Source organism: Saimiri boliviensis, chromosome 8 (assembly GCF_048565385.1).
Source record: "Saimiri boliviensis isolate mSaiBol1 chromosome 8, mSaiBol1.pri, whole genome shotgun sequence".
Classification (NCBI taxonomy): Eukaryota; Metazoa; Chordata; class Mammalia; order Primates; family Cebidae; genus Saimiri; species Saimiri boliviensis.
The window spans coordinates 72042247-72065621 of NC_133456.1; the positions used below are offsets into that span (position 1 = coordinate 72042247).

The 23375-nt window shown below is 45.1% G+C and overlaps 1 protein-coding gene across 8 annotated transcripts in view; it reads right to left on the minus strand.

The window, feature by feature from the left end:
* The window catches only part of MCF2L2 (MCF.2 cell line derived transforming sequence-like 2), a 250817-nt gene that overhangs the window by 131405 nt on the left and 96037 nt on the right, over positions 1–23375 (minus strand). For all 8 annotated transcript variants that reach the window (XM_074404603.1, XM_074404602.1, XM_074404600.1 and 5 more), the window contains 6 exons: positions 22882–22972; positions 19814–19933; positions 13555–13671; positions 7101–7250; positions 947–1071; positions 242–356 (listed from right to left, as the gene is read on the minus strand). In XM_074404603.1, the coding sequence (XP_074260704.1) occupies positions 242–356; positions 947–1071; positions 7101–7250; positions 13555–13671; positions 19814–19933; positions 22882–22972 (718 nt within the window). The remainder of the gene's footprint in view (positions 1–241; positions 357–946; positions 1072–7100; positions 7251–13554; positions 13672–19813; positions 19934–22881; positions 22973–23375) is intronic.

Consider the following 23375-nt stretch of genomic DNA (forward strand, 5'->3'; position numbering starts at 1 on the left):
CAAGATAAACTGCCACTGAAATGCCATGTACATCCACAGGAAAATAGGATTCTAGAACACCACTGCTCCGCTGAAAAAGTGAGAAGGGGGCTGAAGGAGCGGTCTGTGAAGAAGCAAGGAGATGAGGAAAAAGCCGGATTAGGGAAAAGAGGGAACTCCCATAACAAAGAGGGAAGGCGCAGAGAAAACCCCGAGGTCACCGAACCAGAAAAGGAAGTGATGTTAAATGAGAGAAGAATACCTTACAGAAGTCGCGCTCAAAATGCTGCAGCTGCAGGCACTGGGTGAGCTTCAGATGATGCTCAGACCAAAACTGACTGAAGGCTTTTTCTGTTTCATCCAGTTGAACTAGTAACCTTTCAAGAAAGAAGGAGAGAGTGACGGCACGTTAGCACTCATTTCCACCGGTATCCTTACAGCCCTACGGGGAGGAACCTGCGTCTTCAGTCAGCGTCACCAGCTGCGATCGTCTCCTTACTATGAACATGTGTGTCACCTATGCCTCTCTTTGGGCTCGGCAGGGTTTCCACCTTTCATTTCCCAGTCAGGACACCCACAGCACAGGCAGCAACTTCCCTTCAGATGCAGCTGCTGTGCTCCAGAATCCGCTCCTGTGATCCCTTCCTGCCTTCGTTCTTTCTACCTGCACCAGGCCAAACTGTAATTTGGAAATGACGCCCAATGCATACTACCATCTCCCTCCAAATCCCAGGATGGGAGCCTGCCACATGCATTGAAGAGCGGGGAATGGAGCTCTCATTAAAAGATCTCTGTACGTGGATGCCAGAGGAACACAGCTCTTCTCTTTTGCTGTCTAAAATATTTTTCCTCTTCCTTGACTGACCAAGACCCAGTATTGGCTGTTCCATTCTGTTCTTGGTTGCTCTAGAATATCTAAGTCTATATATTCTCTCCTGAAAAGGCAGATCCCACCTCACGCACTCACCTTTCCATGGCAGCTACATTCTCAAGTTGATTGAGATTGAGTTTGCTGTTGGGATATTTGGTAGCTGGTTCTTGGATGCATGACAGCAGTGTGGCCCCCTGCTTCCCAAGTAATTTCAGCTCATCCTGGAGAATAAAAGTAGTCTCTCTCAGAAAGAATTACGAAAAACAATTTCTTGGTAGAACTGGGGTGAAGAGAATAGATCAGTATATTTTTCATTTAGGAAATTAAATGCTGATGAAGTCAAGATGCAGTTTTAAAATTAATCAATTAATTTATCCTTGATCAGTAATGTACCACACAATACAAAATTCCAAATATCCAAAAGCCTATACATCAAAAAATGTATTTTTTCTCTTCAAAAGCCACATCTGCTTTTTTTTTGTATAGCTCAAGCTATTGTTGTAAATTAAAAGCTAAACTAGTTAATACAATCTGGTTTTAATCTAAGAGAGTGACCAGAAACAAGAAAATGATAGATATTGAATACTGAATGCTAGAAACTACCAAGCAATAATAACATAACTGCTAGTTGACCATAAAAATACTTCAGTTGGTCTCATCAATAAACACCTGCTTCCCCTTCCACCTGCCAACCAGCTGTGGCTTTGTTTAATTATTGAAGTTTGGCAGATATGGGCAGCAGTTTCAGTTCAATGTGGAAAGACTTGTACTTCCAAGCCAACTCCATGCTGCTCTTTGAAAACAGAGCCTCAGTGCTGTGCAGCTGGGGAAGGCTACTTCCTTCCAGAGCCAACAGCTGTAGCCCTTTCCTTGGACAGTGCAGGTCACCTCTCATTGCCCTGAGCCTTACCCACAAAGCCCAGGGTGCATGACAAAAGTGGCAGTGCTCGACCTAGAATTCTGTGCTTGGGAATTATGGGTTCGGTTCCCAGGTCAGAGGAGGCCGGTTTGGTATGCCCTTGAGCATTAGAATAGGCACACAGCTCTGAAACACCAAAAGATCACCTCTGCTCACATGAACACGGAATCACTTCCGCTAGGCCCAGCCACCTGTGTGGTCTCCACACAGCCTAGAGCTCATTCCCTGTGGGAAGAGTTTCACACTAACCCACTCCAATCACAGGGAAGTCCCGTGCCCTCTCAAGCTCGTATCTTCGTTCCTGTGTCCCATTCTACTCCACAATTTCCCCTGGAGGGGTTACACTGCCTGCCCATCCTCAAACCTGGCCCTGGATCTGGCTGATGCTGGACTTGGCTTCTCTGAGCTAGCCCTTCAGGGTTCTTTGGAAACCTCCTCTGGCCCTGTCCACTCCAAACAGTGGCCCACATTAGCCACGTGGCTGGTGCTCTTGCCTGGGAATCAGGCGTATCTCTTCTTTTCCATTCTCATGTGTCAGGCCTCATTTCTTATCTCATTAATGCTCATAAAATATTTGTAGGTTGGATAAATTAATAACAGCCTAAAAGAAGTCAGGTTGCAAATGAATACAAATTAGATGTGATGGAAAAAGTGTCCTCCTGAGTCAGTGTCTTAGCCATTCCCTCAGCCCACCCACTAAAGGCGGTCTTGGCTTTTCCCACTCATTTTCTCAACTGCTGCTGAGCTTCCAGCAGGATTCTGGCATTGTCCATATCCATATATATGAATGTACACACACACACACACACACACACACCCACACACCCACACACCCACACACCCATACGTGATGGAGAGTTGGGAAGAAAGGTAGAGAGGCTAAAGGAGAAGCGCCATATTGGCATGGCAGAAGGAGACACTGAAGGGGGTAGCTGGGAAGAGGGATGTACCCAAAGTGTGGCAGAGCCCGAGGAAAGGGTGTGAGGCAGGAAAGGTGAATCTTCACCCGTGATGTCACATGCCGCATATCCCCTTCACGCTGTTTAAAAAGGCTACGAGTGGGAATCGTGACCCGGTTACTGCTCTGGTATTCAGCCAACATGGCCAACTTGAGTAGGGTTACAAAAGTCTTCCCTGAACTCAGAGGGAAAGACGGAGCAAGCATGGTACTTGAAAAGGGGAAGGGGAAGTTGCTCAGCCTTAACACGGAGCTTCGGTTTCCATGGGAAGAAAATAATCTTTCCGGGTATTTAATTTTGGTACTACCTGCACTGCTGGAGGGGGAATGCAGGGTGCTGTCTTCCAGAACACGTGTTTCAGTCGATGCTCCCTTTCGGAGAGTCTCCTTTCTCTGTGCAGACAGGGTCCCGCTGGTCAGGGTGAGGACGCTTGTAAACTGGGAGACGGCTCACTGCCTTCCAAAGTTGCCTTTCCTCAGAAAACCGGAACCCCACCACAACCTCGGTCAGGATCCAGCTGGCAGAAGAGGTCGTGGTGCCTGTGCACACGTGCTCTGAGCACTCCCGACACATGGAAAGGCACACAGCAGGATGACAGCTAGCTGAGTCCTGTCTGCTTGCCTCATTCATCCGGGGCCACGCTCTCCCGGGGAAGGCTAGAGCTGCTTGGGTTTACCAGACTTGCTTGTCCTTTCTGCCCCTCAGATGAGAGTGAAATCACAGAGAAAACGAGGTTTCAAATGTTAGCAGGAAGCCCGAGTAACCACAATTTGACTGGACAGAAGATAACACCTCCTGAAGTCGGGAGCACTCTCTGGTTGTAAGATATGTGAAGGCCCAAACCGTGGCTCCGGCTGGGGGAAAGTTTAGGTTTCCGGGGAAGAGCTTTCTTTAAAGTCATCAGTTTGCTTAAAAGTTTGATATGATTGTTCCACTGTGGATGTCTTGAGATTTTTTTCTGTGTGAGTAGACTGGCTTAATATACTGAAGGGCCGCATGAAAGAAGTTCTATTGGAATATTATTTTGAACAAAATAGTAACAACTCCCTAGAGAAATGGCAAGTGAGGCTGAGAACCTCTCCAACTTGATGGCTCTCCTACTGTTTGACTGTAGAGGCGACTACACGCATATTCCTAAGATAAGGGATCTCAAAGACCCCAGGAGAAAGGAGGTCAAGAAATCAAGCCAAATCCCCTAAGCAGTGCAAGCTGTTTAGGAAAAAACCCTCTCCAGGCTGGGAGAAAACGGCAAATCACGTGCTGCAACTTTTATAGATCCTTAAATAGATTTGAAAGTTCTCTGTACTGAACAAGGTACCTTATGATAGTTTTAAACTTTCCAGCTGAAAAAATAAATTATTCAATGACATATAGAATCTTTGATTAAATGCTAGGTAAAAGACCAGTAAGAGGAAAATAAAGTATATATAAATAACCACAAAAACTACTAAGTTATTAATACAAGTTTAAACAGTATCTCTTTTTTGCTAATATAAACCATTTCTCTCTTTAAGGCATTTTTGGATGAGAAAGAGGAAGAATGTAACTCTTGTTTAATGATTTTGGTGTTCTTGCTTTTAAGCTACAAGATAAGGAACAAAGAAATCAAATTTCTGTTAGTCCATAATCAGTAATCACAGAAAGGCCTTAAGAAATGCTCTGTTTTGTAGTTTTTTTTTTTTTTTTTTTTTTTTTTTTTTTTTTTAAGATGTAGTTTCGCTCTTGTTGCCCAGGCTGGAGTACAGTGGCATGATCTCGGCTCACTGCAACCTCTGCCTCCCAGGTTCAAGCCATTCTCCTGCCTCAGCCTCCTGAGCAGCTGGGATTATAGGCACCAGCCATCACATCTGGCTAATTTCTGTATTTTTAGTAGAGATGGGGTTTTACCATGTTGGCCAGGCTGGTCACAAACTCCTGACCTCAGGTGACCTATCCGCCTTGGCCTCCCAAAGTGCTGGGATTACAGGTGTGAGCCACCGCGCCCAGCCTGTATTACCTTTTAAAGGATGTTAATTAATATTTCTTGGTAAAATAAGGACGATAATATTTTTAAATCCAAATTCACTTAATATTCTTCATTGAGGTAAAGACTTGGACAAATTAAATTGCTTTGAGAATTCTGTCTGAAAATAATTTGAGGTCTTCACCATGATTTTAGGGCAGCATGGACTATAAATGCAAGCGTTTCTTTTACTAAAAGGCCAATTAAATGGACCTTCTAATTTCCTTTCACTTGTCTTACAGGTTGGATGGAGGTGTTTAACCAAATTAATGTAATTAGAGTATAAATGTCAAATAATACTTCTAACTGTGTGGCCTCCAAGGCTTCTCCACTCCTTAATCTGAGAGAAGTCTCAGCCTCCTTTGCTCAGAGCAGCCTGTTTTACTCCTGAGAGCACCTGGTTAGCATGTGTAAGGAAATCCTCTTACTCCATCTTCGAGGCTGGTTCTGTCCCACCTCCTTCCCTCTGCAGAACTCTGCCTATGTAGAGAAACTAGAGAACACCCACTCATCTGCCTTCCCTGTCCCTACTCCTCTGCCCTGCCCATCAGCACACACAGCAAGACCTGACTGGCTGGTTTTCACCTCCCCCGCCCAGTTATGTGTCCTTATCTAAAATCCAAACTTCGTAACCTTTCCTCCGGAGACCCTCCTGACTGAGCACCGTCATCGTCATCGCAGTGTTTCTGGGCTTCGACTTCTCCACGCCCTTCCTGGGCAGAGGCAAAGAGCGCACTGTGCTCAGGAGCCCTAGGCGCGGAGCTCCGTGTCACTGTCCTTGCCGCACCGGGCATCCTCCCATCACACCAGCTCACACCGGCGGGACACTCGGTCAGGGACCACCTTTCGGCTCGTGCCACCGCAAACTCCTTCCTTGCATGCTTCACAGAGGCACCCAGACCTGCTGTCTGTAACTCACACCTCCCGGGAATCGTGTGATGTGAACTCAGCCAGCAGGTTTGGAAAAGCAAAGGCCAAGGGTCTCGGAGGCATTTTCAGGGAAAATTTTCAGGATGTCGTCCTTCCAGATATTTTGATTACTCATACTCACAGTAATCTTGGGAATCTATTTCTCTCTTTCTTTTTGTTTGTTTGTTTGTTTGAGATGGAGTCTCTCTCTGTTGCCCAGGACAGAGTGCAGTGGGGAAATCTCGGCTCACTGCAACTTCTGCCTCCCAGGTTCAAATGATTCTCTCACCTCAGCCTCCTGAGTAGCTGGGATTACAGGCACCTGCCATCATGCCCGGCAAATTTTTGTGTTTTTAGTAGAGACGGGGTTTCACCACGTTGGTCAGGCTGGTCCTGAACTCCTAACCTAAGGTGATCCACCTGCCTTGGCCTCCCAAAGTGCCAGGATTACAGGCATGAGCCACCATGCCTGGCCATCTCTTTTTTGAATAACAACCTCAAGGACTGAATTTAACACTGTTCCCTGGCACATGGAAACATTAATTTGCCTCAATTACTAGTCTCTGAGACCCTCCTAACTAGACTATGTGTTCCTTGAGGTTGCATTTTTGGTTTGCCTGGCAAGTAGTGGTGGGTGCTCAATAAATGTTGAATAAACGAACAAATCAACCATCTAGCAAAGCATTTTCGCTAATTTTTGGTCACAGATACAACAGTTCAACTCTTCCCAAATTCCATTACACCAGGACACAAACTGACTATCCAATCCTCGTTTTGCTGCCCTATTGAAACTGGGCTTCTGTGAAATAATGGATTTGGTCTGTTTGTGCTTCTCAAGGTAGAATGGTACCGACATTCATTCAGTGAGAGGCCCCAGGGAATTTCCCTGTATTGCATGATCGAAAGAACCCACAAAGCTCCCTTTTCTCCGCAGGTTCTGACGTGCTTTTCTGAATCATCTAAGTGCCTCTCCCTAAACCCAGGTCAGGGCACCTTCCATAGTCCTTCTCAAACTCGTCCCCAAATAAAAAGACACACTCTTGAGAAAGTTAAACAATAAGTCAGCTTATTAGTCTGACCCAAAATTTTACAACCACTGCTGGAAGGCTTATACTTGAAAAGCCAGCTCCTGCCCCCTGCAATTTCAGCACGTTCTGTCTTGCTCTGTTCTGAGCGGGATCACAGGAGTGCAACCCTTAAAAGGGCACTCACGTGCCTCAGCTCACCAGGACGAAGCTGGAAAAGCCCTTCCCTGTGCTTCTTCATGCACCACCCAGTCTCAAGAGACTTCTTTCATTACAAACTGCCTGTCTGGAAGGTTTATGATGGCCAGTGGCTTCCAAGTCACTAAAGAAGAAGGAAAACGAGGGTGCACTGTTCATTCTGCTCCCAGCTCTCTCCAAGAGGCAGGCACACCTGCTGGCACAGATGCTGGCCTCAGAGAGGCCACTGGCCACTCACCTGCAGCTTGTCCCGCTGCCTCGTGTGGGACATGAGAAGGTCTTCCGTGGATAGCATGCTTCTGGGCAGCTCTGTTGTGGCCAGGGAGGCCCCAAGCGTCTGCAGCATCTGGACAGTGGTCTTCAAGGTCAAGGCAAAGTTTTCGATGGCCTGGAAGGTCAGACAATTATAACAATGTGGAGAGATTAACATTCACCAACATGCTCTCTCGATGGAAAGACAGGTGATAAAATTAGTGAATCATCACCTCACCTTGGAAATGGTATAGAGGACCTGATCCTGATAGGGAGATTTATAAAAAGACCCCAGTCTTAGTCTCAATACTGCCACTAGCTGACCAAATGACTTTGGATTTACACTGAATGTCAATTTACCTGTAAAATAAAGTGATTGAACCACCTGATCTTTAAGATTCCTTTGAGTTCTAACTTTCCGAGTCTCTCGTTCAAAGAGCTGACACCCAGAAAATGCACTGTCACACAGAAAAGAATCTATACATCTCACATATAAAACAATATGTACCGTATATGTGTCATTACATTATTCCTAGTTACATATACAGGCAAACCTCAAAGCTATCATGGGTTTGGCTCTAGGCCACGGGAACAGAGCCAATTACAATACAGTGAGTCACACAACTTCCTGTGTCCCATTGCAGATGGAAGTTATATTTACACTACAGTCTATTAAGTGTGCAATAGCATTATGTCTAAAAAATGCACATACCTTAATTTTAAAGTACTTTATTGTTTAAAAAAAAAGCTAACAATCTTCTGGGCCTTCATCAAATCACAATCTTTTTGCTGCTGGAGGGTTGGAGGGTCTTGTCTTATTGTGGATGGCTGCTGAGTGGTGAGGGTGATGTTTGCTGAAGGCTGGAGTGGCAGTGGCAATTTCTTAAAATAATCTTAAAATAAGACAACAACGACGTTGTCACATCAATTGACTTCCTTTCATGAAAGATTTCTCTGTAGCGTGCAATACTGATAGCAGTTTGCCCACAATAGAACTTCTTCTGGAGTTAATCCTCTCATACTGACAGCAGTTTGCCCACAATAGAACTTCTTCTGGAGTTAATCCTCTCAAACTGTGCCACTGCTTTATAGACTAAGTTTGTGGAATATTCTAATTCCTTTGTTGTTATTTCAACAACGTCCACAACATCGTCACCAGAAAGATGAAGAAATCACTTTTTTGGCTCATCTGTTAAAAAACAGCTCCTCATTCATTGAAGCTTTATCATGAGGTTGCAGCAATTCAGTCACATCTTCAGACTCCGCTCCCAATTCCAGTTCTCTTCCTGTTTCCACCACCCCTGCAGTTACTTCCCCCACTAAAGTCCTGAAACCCTCAAAGTCATCCATGAGGGTGGGAATCAGCTTCTCTCAAACTCCTGTTAATCCAGATATTTTGACTTCCTCCCATGAATCACGAATGATCTTAATGGCATCCAGAATGAGTCCTTTCCAGAAGGTCTGCGATTTGCTCTACTCACACCCATCAGAGGAATCACTATGTATGGCAGGAATAGCTTTACAAAACGTATGACTAAAATCGTAAAACTGAAAGGTGAAATGACTCTGATCCATAAGCTGCAGGGTAGAAGTTGTGTTAGCAGCATGAAGATAACATTCATCTCCTTGTACATCTCCACCAGAGCTCCCAGGTGACCAGGCACATCGCCGATAAGCAGCAATATTCTGGAAAAACCTTTTTGTCTAAGCAGTAGGTCTCAACAGGTTGCTTAAAATATGCAGGAAACCATGCTGTGAAGGGAAGTGCTGCCATCCAGGCTTTGATGTTCTATGTAGAGCACAGGCAAAGACGATGCAGCATCATTCTGAAGGGCCCTAAAATTCTGGGAGTGCTACATGAGCATTGGCTTCCATTTAAGGTCACCAACTGCATTAGCCCCTGTCAAGACAGTCAGCCCGTGCTTTTAAGCTTTGAAGCCAGGTGCTGACTTCTCTTCTCTAGCTATGGAAGTCTTAGGTGGCATCTTCTTCCAAAAAGGCAGTTTCACTGACATTGAAAATCTGTTGCTGAGTGTAGCCACTTTCATTAATGATGTTAGATCTTCTGGATAAGTTGATGCGGCTTCTCTATTGGCACCTTCCACTTGTATGTTACAGAGATTCTTTCCTTACACCTCACAAACCAGCCCCTGCTAGCTTCACTTTTTTTTTTTTTTTTTTGAGATGGAGTCTCATTCTGTCACCCAGGCTGGAGTGCAGCGGCGAGATCTTGGCTCACTGCAACCTCTACCTCCAGGTTCAAGCAATTCTCCTGCCTCAGCCTCTTGAGTATCTGGGATTACAGGCACACGCCATCACACCTGGCTAATCTTTGTATTTTTAGTAGAGACAGAGTTTCACCATGTTGGTCAGGCTGGTCTCAAACTCCCGACCTCGTGATCCCCGCCTCAGCCTCCCAAAGTGCTGGGATTACAGGCGTGAGCCACTGCGCCCTGCCCGCTTCAAACTTTTCTTCTGCAGCTTCTTCACTCTCTCAACCTTAACAGAATTGAAGAGAGTTAGGGCCTTGCTCTGGATAAAGCTTTGGCTTAAGGAAATTTTGTGGCTGGTTTGATCTTCCATCCAGACCCAGACCACTAAAACTTTCTCTGTATCAGTAAGAAGGTGACTTTGCTTTCTTATCATTCATGTACTCGCTGGAGTAGCATTTTTAATTTCCTTCAAGAATGTTTCCTTTGAATTCACCTCTAAGCTAACTGGTTAGGCTAAGAGGCCTTGCTTTCTGCCTGTCTCAGCTTTTAACATGCCTTTCTCATTAAGCTTAATCGTTTCAACCTTTTGATTTAAAGTGAGAGACAAGCCCTTCTTCCCTTCACCAGAACACTTAGAGGCCATTGTAAGGTAATTAATTGGCCTAATTTCAATATTGTTCTTTCTTTCTTTTTTTAATTGCATTTTAGGTTTGCGGTACATGTGAAGGACATGCAAGATTGTTTGCATAGGTACACACGTGGCAGTGTGATTTGCTGCCTTCCTCCCCTTCACCTATATCTGGCATTTCTCCCCATGCTATCTCTCTCCAACTCCCCACCCACCTCTGTCCCTCCCCTATTTCCCCCCAACTGACCCCAGTGTATGATGCTCCCCTCCCTGTGTCCATGTGTTCTCACTGTTCAACACCCGCCTATGACAGAATATGCGGTGTTTGATTTTCTGCTCTTGTGTCAGTTTGCTGAGAATGATGGTTTCCAGGTTCATCCATGTCCCTACAAAGGACACAAACTCATCATTTTTGATGGCTGCATAATATTCCTTAAGGACCTAGAAATAGAAATTCCATTTGGCCCAGCAATCCCATTACTGGGTATATATCCAAAGGATTATAAATCGTTCTACTATAAGGACACATGCACATGAATGTTCATTGCAGCACTGTTTACAATAGCAAAGACCTGGAACCAACCCAAATATTGTTCTTTCTTAGAGAATAGGAAGGCCCAAGGTGAGGGGGAGAGATGGGTGATGGCCAGTTGGTGGAGCAGTCAGAACACACACAACACATATCCACTAAGTTCACTGTCTCAGATGGGTGCAGTTTTTGGCACCCCAATTCAACAGTAACATCAAAGATTGCTGATCACAGATCACTGTTACAAATACAATAACTGGTTGGGCACAGTGGCTCACGCCTGGAATCTCAGCACTTTGGGAGGCTGAGGCAGGAGGATCACTTGAGGTCAGGAGTTCGAGACCAGCCTGGCCAACACGGTGAAACCCCCATCTCTATCAAAAATTCCAAAATTACCCAGGCATGGTGTGTGTGCCTGCAATCCCAGCTACTTGGGAGGCTGATGTTGCAGTGAGCCAAGATTGCACCACTGCACTCCAGCCTGGGTGACAGAGCAAGACTCTGTCTCAAAAAAGAAATAAAGAAAAAAACAAAACAATAATAATAAACTTAGAAATATTGCAAGAATTGCCAAAATTTGTCAGAGAGGCATGAAGTGAGCACATCCTGTTAGGAAAATGGTGTTGATAGACTTGTTCAACACAAAGTTACCATAAAATTTCAATTTTTAAAAATTGCAGCATCTGCAAAGCCTACTAATGTGAAGCATAATGAGATATGACTGTAAGTGTGTGTATATAAAACACATACACAGAACATGTAAAAGGCATGTAAAGAGTATCTCTGGTCTATCAGTACTAGCTGTATTTTTTAAAGTTCACTGTAAAATGTTTGGCACAAGCACAACCACAAGCCATGGCTACTAACTAGGCCAGGATGGCCTATAACGAAAACACTTTTGTAAGGTCTTTAAGGCTGGCTGACTGCGCCATGGACCGCATGGTAACCTCTGTGACCTGCACATACACCTCCAGATGGGTTCCTTAAAATAGAAAGTCTGAAGTAACTGGAAAACCACAAAAAGGAGAAGAATGACTAACCCCTGCAGTGCCTAATTAACTCTGAGACATTCTTCTATTGTTCCCAGTTCCAGCCTCAACTGATAAGGCAAATGGACTTTGTAACCAAACCTGCTCAACTGATAGGTTAACCTTGTGACTCCAGACCCTACGACCCCCTCTCAGCTTGCAAAAACCACCCTGAACTGTAACTTCTTTAACTTTCCACTGCCTACCCCAAACCTATAAAACCAACCTCTATCCTACTACCCTCCACTGACTCTCTTTTTGGACTCAGCCCACCTGCACCAAGGTGAATAAACAGCCATGTTGCTCACACGAAGACTGTTTGGAAGGGTCTCTTCATTCAGAGCACGTGAAACGACTTTAACTTGGGTAATGTATAAGCAACAGAAATTGATTTCTCACAGTTCTGGTAGTTGGGAAGTTCAAGATCAAGACCCCAGCAGATTTGGTGTCTGGTGGAGGTCTGCTCCTCATAAAGGATGGCTTCTGTGCCCTCACGGGGGAGAAGGGGTATGACAGCTCCCTTCAACCTGTTGCAAGGGCATCAACTCCATTTATGATGCCACAGCCTTCATGACTTAATATGTCTCAAAAGGCCTCCCTCTAAATGCCATCAAATTGGGTACCAACACGTGAATTTTGAGGGGACACCAGCATTCAAGCCATGACAATGTGTTTTGATCTGTTTCCTCAATATTACTGAAATTTCTAACCCAGCATAACAATCACCAATATCAGTAGCTAAGAAAAAGTAAAATATCATATATCGAGTCCTTTCACAGACAATATATCACTTATTCCCCACATCAAACTTTCGGGAGGCTTTTGTTGGTCCAGGGTTTCTTAGCATTGGCTATTCACATTTTGGGCCAGGTGAGTCTTTGCTGTAGGAGGCTGTCTTGAGCATTGCAAGGTGTTCAGCAGACCCCCTGACCCCTACGCACTAGATACCAGTTATAACTTCCCCTCGACTAAGTGATGACTACAAAAAATATCTAAAGATATTGACGAATGTAGGGGGCAGGCAAAATTATCTCCAGGTGAGAAATGTTGTGTCAGTCCCATTTTAACAAAAGAAGAAACAGGCACAGAAATGCTTAGTTACTCACCCGACATCAGACAATATGTCACTGTGACAATTTTTTTTTTTTTTGAGATGGAGTCTCACTTTGTTGCCCAGGCTGGGGTGCAATGGCGCGATCTCGGCTCACCGCAACCTCCGCCTCCTGGGTTCAGGCAATCCTCCTGCCTCAGCCTCCTCAGTAGACGGGACTATACGCACCCACCACCATACCCGGCTAATTTTTTGCATTTTTAGTAGAGACGGGATTTCGCCATATTGACCAGGATGGTTTCGACCTCCTGACTTCATGATCTGCCCACGTCAGCCTCCCAAAGTGCTGGGATTACAGGCATGAGCCACCATGCCCAGCCAATTTTTAAAAATCAATTTCAACTTTCATTTTAGATTCGGGGGTACATGTGCAGGTTTGTTACATGGATACACTGCGTGATGCCAAGGTCTGGGGCACAGCTGACCCTGTCACTCAGGGAGTAAGCATCGCACCCCATAGTTTTACAACCCTTGTCCCCTTCCCACTTTCTCACCTACGGTAGCCCCGAGGGATGACAATATTTAAATATGGTTCTTTTGACTTCATCGATGTCAATATGTCTGCACATTAGAGTCATCTGGGGAGTTTTGTGGCATGTTAACGTCTAAGACCCATACCAGATGAAGTAAATTAATTTCTCTGAAGTATAACAGGGCACTGGTGTTTCTGGAACCTTCCCAGGTGCATTCGAAGGTTAAGTGTCCCCAAACCCCCACCAGGAGATGCAGTGGGTAAGGTGGTCAACAGGAGAAACCCCAGCCTTTGTCCCTTCCACGCTCCTTCTTCCCTAGACTGTGGCTGAGAAATTCCAGCCATCCCAAGGTCAGGCAGTCTCAGGGTGACCTCCCAGCAGCTGATCTCTAACTGCCCCGCCCCATCTTCTGGAAAACAAGGAGAGACAGTGAAAAGTACACATAAGCTGGTACTCACAGTGCGGTGATTTACCCACTGACTGTGGCGATATTCCAAAGTCCCCCCTAATTCCTGGGTCAGTTGGCTTTTGTCGATGTAGCCATGAAGGTCAGAGACCGAGTTTAACAAGATGATCTGTAAGGTAAAAATTTAATTAAATGTATTCCTCATTGATCATTAAATAATAGCTTATTTAGATTCTATTCTTATCATAATTATATTTTATATTCTATTATTATTTAAATGATACCTCAACTTTGCCATATTAGGCATTTATAATTAAAAATGGTTACAGCCAAGCACAGTGGGTCATGCCTGTAATCTCAGCACTTTGGAAAGCTGAGGTGGGAGAATCATTTGAGGCCTGGAGTTTGAGACAAGCCAGAGCAACACAACAAGACTCCCATCACTAGAAAAATTTTAAAAACTAGCCGGGCACGGTAGCCTGCACCTGTGGCCCCAGCTACTGGGGAGGCTGAGGCAGGAGGATTGCTTGAGCCTGAGACGTTAAGGCTGCAGTGAGCAGTGGTGGCACCATGGTGCTCCAACCTGGGTGACAGAACAAGACCCTACCTCGAAAGAAAAACAAATTACTATATCCAGCAGGGAAATATTTTTAAGTTTCTTTCCAGTTTTCCGTTTTGAATGAGAAATACCCAAGTGTTGTATATCCTGTGATGGAATGTTGGCTTGGCTCAGGGAGCACGGTTCCAGGCTACCTAGAAGCCAGGTCTCGCTTTCTGTGAATTTTTAGTCAAAAGTTCCCAAATTAAGGGACACTCTTCAGCCGCCAAAATCAAGTATTGTGCTATGGCCTGAAAACCTGCCACGAGAAGCCCAATCAAAGGTGGCCGAGTGAATATCGAAATAAAATTAGAACGCAGGGAAACACACAGAGCATGCATTGAAAAGATTCACTACACTGATGCGCCTCCATGAAGCACGTCGATGTGCCCTACATTAGCTTGCACAGCAGGGATCTGGAGGGAACAGGGAGTCGGTTCTATAAACCAGCAATTCAGCCCATGAGTGAACACCCAGAGGGTTGCATCCAGAGGACGCTGACGCTTCCCAAACTGCCCCCTTGCTCTGCATGCAGAAACTCCAGGAAGGTTCTGGCCTCTGCCTCCTACTGCCTCCTGACCAAAGCTGGTGCGTCCCCAGGGGCCCATGTGGTGTGAAGTGAGCCCCACCTGGACTCTGGGACATGTGAATATAATAAACCTCTTCCTTCCAAACCTGGTTTTTCCTGTGGCTCCACCAACTTCACCATACATACATATTCTTAGAACAACTGTTATAAGCTAAAAATGTCTTGCTTTTTTTCCCCTTTTCTGTATATATTTGTGTTCTTATCCATAAATGCTTAAAACTGTTTTTTCAAAGAAATACATGATCTTTTAACTGCACAAGAAGAATTTCCTGTATTCTGACACAAAATCCATTTTAAGTAACCAATTTCCACGATCATAGCCTCTTTAGGGGGTTTGCAAGACTGCCTTGGTGACTTCACATTAACAGTTTTGTGAGGCTGCCACGAGTACGGCTGTTCCAGAATAGGGAAGTGCCTGGCCAGCAACAGGGACTCAGAAAGCGTTTACTGGGAGGCCAAGGTGAGAGGATCACTTGAGCCCAGGAGGTTGAGGCCGCAGTGACGGTGCCACTGCACTCCAGCCTGGGTGATGGAGCAAGACTCTGTCTCAAATAAAACAAAACAAAAACCATTTACTACATCAAAGTACTTCCCCTCCATACGCAAAGGTAGAGGGAGGCTGTCACTTGACTACAGTTACATCCCTGGCCCACCTGATTCCTGTACCAGTCATGCAAAATAAACTCCTTTACTCCCCTACCCGTGAAAATATAATCATCTAACTATAAATGAGCAGGAAGACGTAATAATAAGAGAGGCTAGGAAGCTCCAAAGTAAAGTGCTAATATCACAACCACGTTTTAAAAATAAAGAAGATAAACTGACAATTTGAACTGTCGTTAAGAAGGCAACACATATTTTCAAGATAGATTTCATTGAGTTTGGTAGCTTCACTCTGCCATTCTGGAACATCAGCACCACCAGGGAGCATGATCTTGTGCGTCAGGTGAAATGGTTAACTTACAGGGTAAACCTGCACTCAAGAATGCCCTACTCAGGGTACCCAGGGTTCGGGTGACTGAGAGCCTTTTCAAAAGTTGATTTTGGCCAGGCACAGTGGCTCGTGCCTATAATCCCAGCACTTTGGGAGGCCTAGATGGGCGGATCATGAGGTCAGGAGTTCTAGACCAGCCTAGCCAGCATGGCAAAGCCCCATCCCTACTAAAACTACATAAATTAGCTAGGTGTGGTGGTGTGTGCTTTAATCCCAGCTACTTGGGAGGCTGAGCCAGGAGAATCACTTTAACCCAGGGGGCGGAGGTCACAGTGAGCCAAGATTGTGCCATTGCACTCCAGCCTGGGCAACAAGAGCAAAAACTCTGTCTCAAAAGGGAAAAAAAAGTTGATTTTAAGTTTAAAATCAAAAGCAGGACAGGCAGGGAATTAACATACACTACTACAAACAGAAGCAGCTGAAGTCAGAGTATGGAGATAAAGTACATGCGCCCTGTGAAGAGGAGGGCAGAAGTCACAAATGTGTCTGTGTACATATGAGCACTCCTAGATCACATGTAGAATACGTACAAAACACATGCGTTTTAGATGCAATCAGGGAAATACGTATGACATTTGGCCAAATGCTCAGTTCCAACTCCAAATGTTTGTTTTGTTTTGTTTTTTTGAGACGGAGTTTCACTCTTGTTACCCAGGCTGGAGTGCAATGGCACGATCTCGGCTCACCGCAACCTCCGCCTCCTGGGTTCAGGCAATTCTCCTGCCTCAGCCTCCTGAGTAGCTGGGATTACAGGCACGCACCACCATGCCCAGCTAATTTTTTGTATTTTTGGTAGAGACGGGGTTTCACCATGTTGACCAGGATGGTCTCGATCTCTTGATCTCGTGATCCACCCGCCTCGGCCTCCCGAAGTGCTGGGATTACAGGCTTGAGCCACTGCGCCCGGCCTTCCAAATGTTTTTGAGTGGCAAGAAGAATTGATGAGTCTTCATTTCCGAAGGGGAGGCAAACTCATAACGATAACAAGTCACTGGGTGCCTGTCCGTCATCATCTCTTCCCAAACGTCAACTGTTACTGAAGTTAGGAAAAGGAACTCAGGCCTCACATCTTCCTTAAACATGCAAGGATTTCAAAATGAGTATTTACAATAGAATGGGAAATCCATTTTGAGTTCAGCTAATCCCCAAAGTATGAAAGAAAGGATTTTCAGAAATTTGATTATAAATATAAGATGGAACCAAAATAAAATTAAAAGAAAAGAAAGAGAAAAATAAGAAAAATCCCTTGTCTAAGATGGTAAGTCTTCACCGAGATGGGTTATTCTTTCAGAGTATGTATGTATGTATATATGTATGTATGTATGTATGTATGTACGTATGTATTGAGACAAGGTCTTGCTCTGTCGCCCAGGTTGGAGTGCAGTGGTGCAATCTCAGCTCACTGCAGCCTCTGCCTCCTGGGTTCAAGTGATTCTCCTGCCTCAGCCCCCCAAGTAGCTGGGATTACAGGTGCACACCACTATGCCCAACTAATTTTTGTATTTTTAGTAGAGATGGGGTTTTGCCATGTTGGCCAGGCTGGTCTCGAACTCCTGACCTCAGATGATCCACCCACCTTAGCCTCTCAAAGTGTTGGGATTATAGGTGTAAGCCATCACACCCAGCCCCCTTTCAGAGTAATTTTAATTAAAGCTATTTTTTGTTTATTTTGAATAGACAATATTTATAGATAGACTTATTACTATCTAAATAGAAAAATCTTCCCACCTCCCACTTACCCCCAGCCATCTAGGTGGAGATCCAGAAGGCAAACACTTTTAACCAGCTTTTGTGTATCTTGTGTATCCTTCTCAAAATGATCAATGCACAATCATACATACAGACCTCTTATTACCCAAATGGAAACCTGCTGGTGATATGGTTCTCCCCTTGACTTTACCCTCACTTAAATATATATCTTACATGGGCTGAAATTTAAGGTATCAGTATGAACTTGCGATTTCTAGAATATTTGTAATTACAAATATGTACATGTATATGTGCATATACGTGCATATACCTACGGCTTCTGTCTGCTGGAAACCAAGATACCAAGTAGTAACAGCACGCCTTGCATCCAGATCTTGGACTCTAATACTATTCAACACCAAAAGGAACCAGGGCTCTGCAGAGAAATGGTCAGTAACAAAGCTGGATCACAGCATGCAGGAGGCGCCGAGAGGCTCACATCAGGCCAGAACGAAGGAAGCGCTAACAAAAACCATGACAGAGACACGTCACAAGCACACAGGAGTCAGCCTGAGGGGGGTTCCCACTGGCCAAATCTGGGACAGCTGGAGCACCACAATAATTAAGAACAGCAGGGCCAGGTGCGGTGGCTCACCCCTGTAATCCCAGCACTTTGGGAGGCCGAGGCAGGTGGATCACCTGAGGTCAGGAGTTCAAGACCAGCCTGGCCAACATGGTAAAACCCCATCTCCACTAAAAGTACAAAAAACATTTTTCTTTTTTTTGAGACTGAGTTTCGCTCTCGCTCCCCAAGTTGGAGTGCAATGGTGTGATTTCGGCTCACCGTAATCTCCACCTCCCGGGTTCAAGCGATTCTCCTTTCAGCCTCCTGAGTAGCTGGGATTATAGGCGTTAACCACCATGCCCAGCTGATTTTGTATTTTTAGTAGAGACGAGTTTCTCCATGTTGGTCAGGCTGGCCTCGAACTCCTGACTTCAGGTGATCTGCCCACCTCAGCCTCCCAAAGTGCTGAGACTACAGGTGTGAGCCACTGAGCCCAGCCTGAGACTCAACTTTCTTAAGGAGTAGGATATTTGCATGGTCTTAAAGTGTCTCTGCAAAGATTATTAGTTGCAAAGGAAAGCATCTATTTAATATTTGGGAAAGTGGAAACATTTTGATTTGGGGATCGACATTCACATCACCACAGAGAAGTACCGTGGGCCTCCAGGTGATATGCTTAAGTAGCATAAAAGACAAAGAAAGGGCCGGGTGTGGTGGCTCAAGTCTGTAGTCTCAGCCCTTTGGGGGGCCAAGATGGGCAGATGGCTTGAGCCCAAGAGTTTGAGACCAGCCTGGGCAACATGGTGAAACTCAATCTCTACAAAAAATACAAAAAATAGCCGGCAGGGTGGTGCAGTGGCGCTATCCTGGCTGGTGGCAACCTCCGCCTCCTGAGTTCAAGTGATTTCCCTGCCTCAGCCTCCCGAGTAGCTGGGACTACAGGCGTGCACCACCATGCCCAGCAAATGTTTGTATTTTTAGTAGAGACAGGATTTAAGCATGTTGGCCAGGATGGTCTCAATCTCCTGACCTTGTGATTCTGCCTCAGCCTACCAAAGTGCTGGGATTACAGGTGTGAGCCATCGGGCCTATTTTCTTTTTTTAAGACAGAGTCTCTCTGTCTTCAGTTTCTTACTCTTTCTTCCAAAAGATTACTGTTCCATATCCTGACTGGGTGGTGTTACATGTCTATATACATTTATCAAAATGAATTGAACTCTATCCTTAAAATGTAGGCACATTAGTCATGCAAATTATCTCCATTGAAAAATAAAACATAGATAAGTCTATAGTGATTATATATTACATTTTCTAATATATATTCTTCTTTTTTTATGTTTAGTTGAAACTAATTTCAAACTCACAGAAAAGTTGCAAGAATAAGAATAGTGCAAAGAACATCACATGTCCTCTATCCAGTTTCCTATATTTATGTCACCCCTTTATTTTAAATCTGTGTTTTGTTTCACTCGTACAATTTAGCTTCCTCCCAAGTGTCTTTCTATCATCTCGGATGCCACCTTCAGACTAATTTTACCATGCCACTCCCCACCTAGAAAACCTTCCCTGGATCCCCGCTGTCTACCGAATAAAATCCAAAGTCTGCGTCCCCATACTGAAGACCTACTCCATGTTTCTTATTCTTTCTTCCGAAAGATTACTGTTTTTGAACTCCAACAGAAATGAAGCTTGCCATGGGCCTTAGTAAGGCATGCACCTCCTGCCTCTGTGTCTTCAAACATGCAGGTCCCTCAGCCCAGAAAATCCTTTTCTCCCTCTCTCCCCTTTGAATCTTACCTTTCCCAGAGACCCTGCCCAAATGCCATCTTTGCCAGATGCCCTAACCAAATGAGGCAAGATGAAAGGTCATGCTTACCGGCACTTTTGTTTTAAATTCGTTTCGATAGTATTTAATGCCAATATCAGTGAATGTCCTCTGGATAAAGCGAGATGGACGAAGGATGAATATGAGCTGTAAGTTTCCTGGAAATGCCACCTGCGAGCATCAATGAAAAGTGTCAGGAAAGACAGAAAACGTCACGTTCATTACCAGGATCTACTTTGGTCTCCCTTTACCCAAGATCACAGAAGGAGAAGCTAAAATGGGTGCCACGGTTGTAAATTTCACCAGATTTCAGGGCTGAAAGAGACCTCAGAGGTCAGATAATCCTAACCCCTCCTGAAAACCCAAAGGAAACCAAGCAAGGAAAAATGTTTTCTGATTATAAAAATAATTCATATGATTTACAGAAAAGTTGAGAAATTAATAAGAGTATATATTAGAAAGTGAAAACTCACTCATGGGTTTTCATTGCTATACTTAGTATTTCCATCTATTTACTTATAGAATGTAAACAGAATGTTTTCTCTGTTTAAATATCTTTCTCATGGTTAAGCTCATACTATTAAAATATTTTGTAATCTGCCTTTTCACTTAATATTAACCATAGGATTTTCTTCCTGTTACTAATACATTCTTTGAAAATATTTTTTTAACCAATCCCTTGTGGTTAATTACTTTGGCTTTTTGATAATTTTGCTATTGTAAGTAATAATGAAATGAACACCTTTAGCCACATCTTGGAATATTTTCTTAGGCTATATTTGTAGAATAATTACTGAATCAAACAGTCAGTGTTTTAAGCATTCTTGATGTATATTATTGCTAAGTTGCTTTCAGAAAGTGTTGCCCTCATCAAAAGGCAAGCTTCTGAGTGATGAGAGAGTCCAGATTCATGAAATTGCTTAGGAGCAAACTTAGGAACCCAGGTCTGCATGGGAATTGCCATAGCTTTCCGTTCTTCCAGTGGTTCCCCAAAGCAACCTCTTACAGGGCTTCCCCCACTTCCCGCCCCACCCCCTCCCCCGCCAAATCAGGTCTTTACTCCAGACTATTTTGATTCATTAGGACTGGGATGAAACCTAGGCATTTTCGTGAGCACTCAAAGAGATTCTGGCAGGTGGCCAGATCTGGGGCTCCCCCCACTGTAGCATGCTTTACATAAGAAGTGAACACTGTAATTCTGGGACACATTAGGGTCAGATATTAGATTACTCATGTATTATGTATGGACCCTGGAAAACCAGAACTCTCTAGAGGCCAGACCTCTGGAACAGTCATGGGCATCAACCATGGCTGCAGTGATCCCAAAGAAATCCTATCTCCAAAACTAAACTAGGGAAGAACAGTCACTGCTGCAGTGGGAGGACTCCCCTCCTCATCTTTCAACGCCAGCTCCTAACTGAAGAACCCTGCGCTGTGTTGTGCCAAGACAGAAGGTCTCAGCTGAGACGGGATCTGTGTGTTTGGACGCGGCTCTAGAGCAACCTGAGAGGGACTTGGTGCGTGTGCGCGTTTGCACGTGTGACTCCTTCCAGAAGCAGGTTTAGGTGAGGCTGGAAATGTCCCTCTCGTGTCTGCCTCCTGCTCATGCTCTCCCACTCTACCGCATCCCTCCTCTTTAGCCAGTCCCAACTGCCCCAGAGAGACTACGCTCAGGTAAAAATGCTGACTTAGCTGGTCCTAAGGTGTCTCTGCTTGTGGCGGAGTTCGCTTGTGGCGGAGTTCACAAGTCTGAGGTCCCTACAGAGGAAGGACACATCTACTTGTTGAAAGACAAAAAGCAGGGATCAAAATCAGACTATAACGAAAAGGAGGCCAATCCAAGGCGATATAATTTAACGCCGAATGCAAGCACGCCTCCCACCACGCTACTTAAATATCGTTGTGTCTGGTTTTGCCACTGTCTTTCTAATAAGAAGAAATAATTTGGCCAGGCACAGTGGCTCATGCCTGTAATCCCAGCACTTTGGGAGGCCATGGCGGATGGATCACTTGAGGTCAGGAGTTCGAGACTAGCCTGGAGCCAACATGGTGAAACCCAATCTCTAAGAAAAATACAAAAATTAGCTGAAGCGGTAGCGCATGCCTGTAATCCCAGCTACTTGGGAGGCTGAGGCATGAGATTCTCTTGAACCTGGGAGGCGGGGGTTGCAGTGAGCTGAGCTCATGCCACTGTACTCCAGCCTGGGCGACAGAGTAAGACTATGTCTCAATAATAATAATAATTTGAATACTGAAATAAAGACTGTCTTAAATTGAATCGCCCCCAAAGTAAATCCTCAGACAAAGATTTAAGTCCAAGTAGTTTGTTGGGGAAGTGATTCCAGGAAGCATGAATGAGGGAGTGGAGGGAAGACACTGAATAGAGTGCCAGCGTGTCGGTGAGGGGTTACTGCGCAGGCGGAGGGGGCGGAGACCCTCTGGGATACGGTGTGGAACACACCTCAGAACTGCCCCAGTGCAGGTACGGAAGCTGGGGTGTTTATCTACCAAATCCTGTAACTCAATGGTCACAGGTTACCCCCGGGACATTTACTTCCCAGCACTCGCCACCTGCCCTTCTTCAGTGAGCAGAGAAGTCAGTAAGGCAGAGAGCCTTAGGGAGTCTTCGACATGCTCAGACTTGTTTGCAGGTGACCTGCAGATGGCAGAGAAGATAGGGATGTGGCATAACAAAGATCTTCCCAAAATTTGACATAAAATAACTGCCTTGGCCGGGCGCTGTGGCTCAGGCCTGCAATCCCAGCACTTTGGGAGGCCGAGGCGGGAGGACCACCTGAGGTTGGGAGTTTGAGACCAGCCTGACCAACATGGAGAAACCCTGTCTCTACTAAAAATACAAAATGAGCCGGGCATGGTGGTGCATGCCTGTAATCCCAGCTACTCTGGAGGCTGAGGCAGGAGACTCGCTTTAACCTGGGAGGTGGAGGTTGCAGTGAGCTGAGCTCATGCCACTGCACCCAGCCTGGGGGATGAGAGCGAAACTCTGTCTCAAAATAATAGTAATCATAACTGCCTTTTCCCCAGGACTTTGATATGAAATAGGTGACCAGACAATTTAAATGACTTTTATAATAATAGCACAAAAAATAAATATTTACAGCTATTCGTGTCAAGGACGCCTTTACGGAGCTCCACGTGTCTCTTCGTCTGTCGATGATAACAACGAATCCAATGCTGGCAGCTTCCACACTGCAAAGAAGGGCAGTCAGTGTCAGAGATCAGGTGTGACCCATAGGCTCCATGTGGCTCCCATAGCAGAATGCGCCCTGCAGCTTCCACAGCACTCCAGGCTCACCTCGTAAACACCCTATACAGCACAATCAACTCCCTCTCCCAGACCGAGCCTGGGAATCTTAACACAAGAGATACTGTCCTCAGACCCTCTCAAGGACTCCCTTTCTGGCTGGCCAATGCATGAAACAGCCAAGGAACACATGTGTTCAAGCCCAAAGGAATATGCACATATCAGCTGAGCCTCACATGTCCCCAGTGTAGGTGGAGGACCTCAAGGCTGAGCTCTGCCATCCTTCCACTCCCAAAGCAGACATTCTCAGAGCTATCAATAAAGTGCTCAGCTATCAATCCTGGAGGT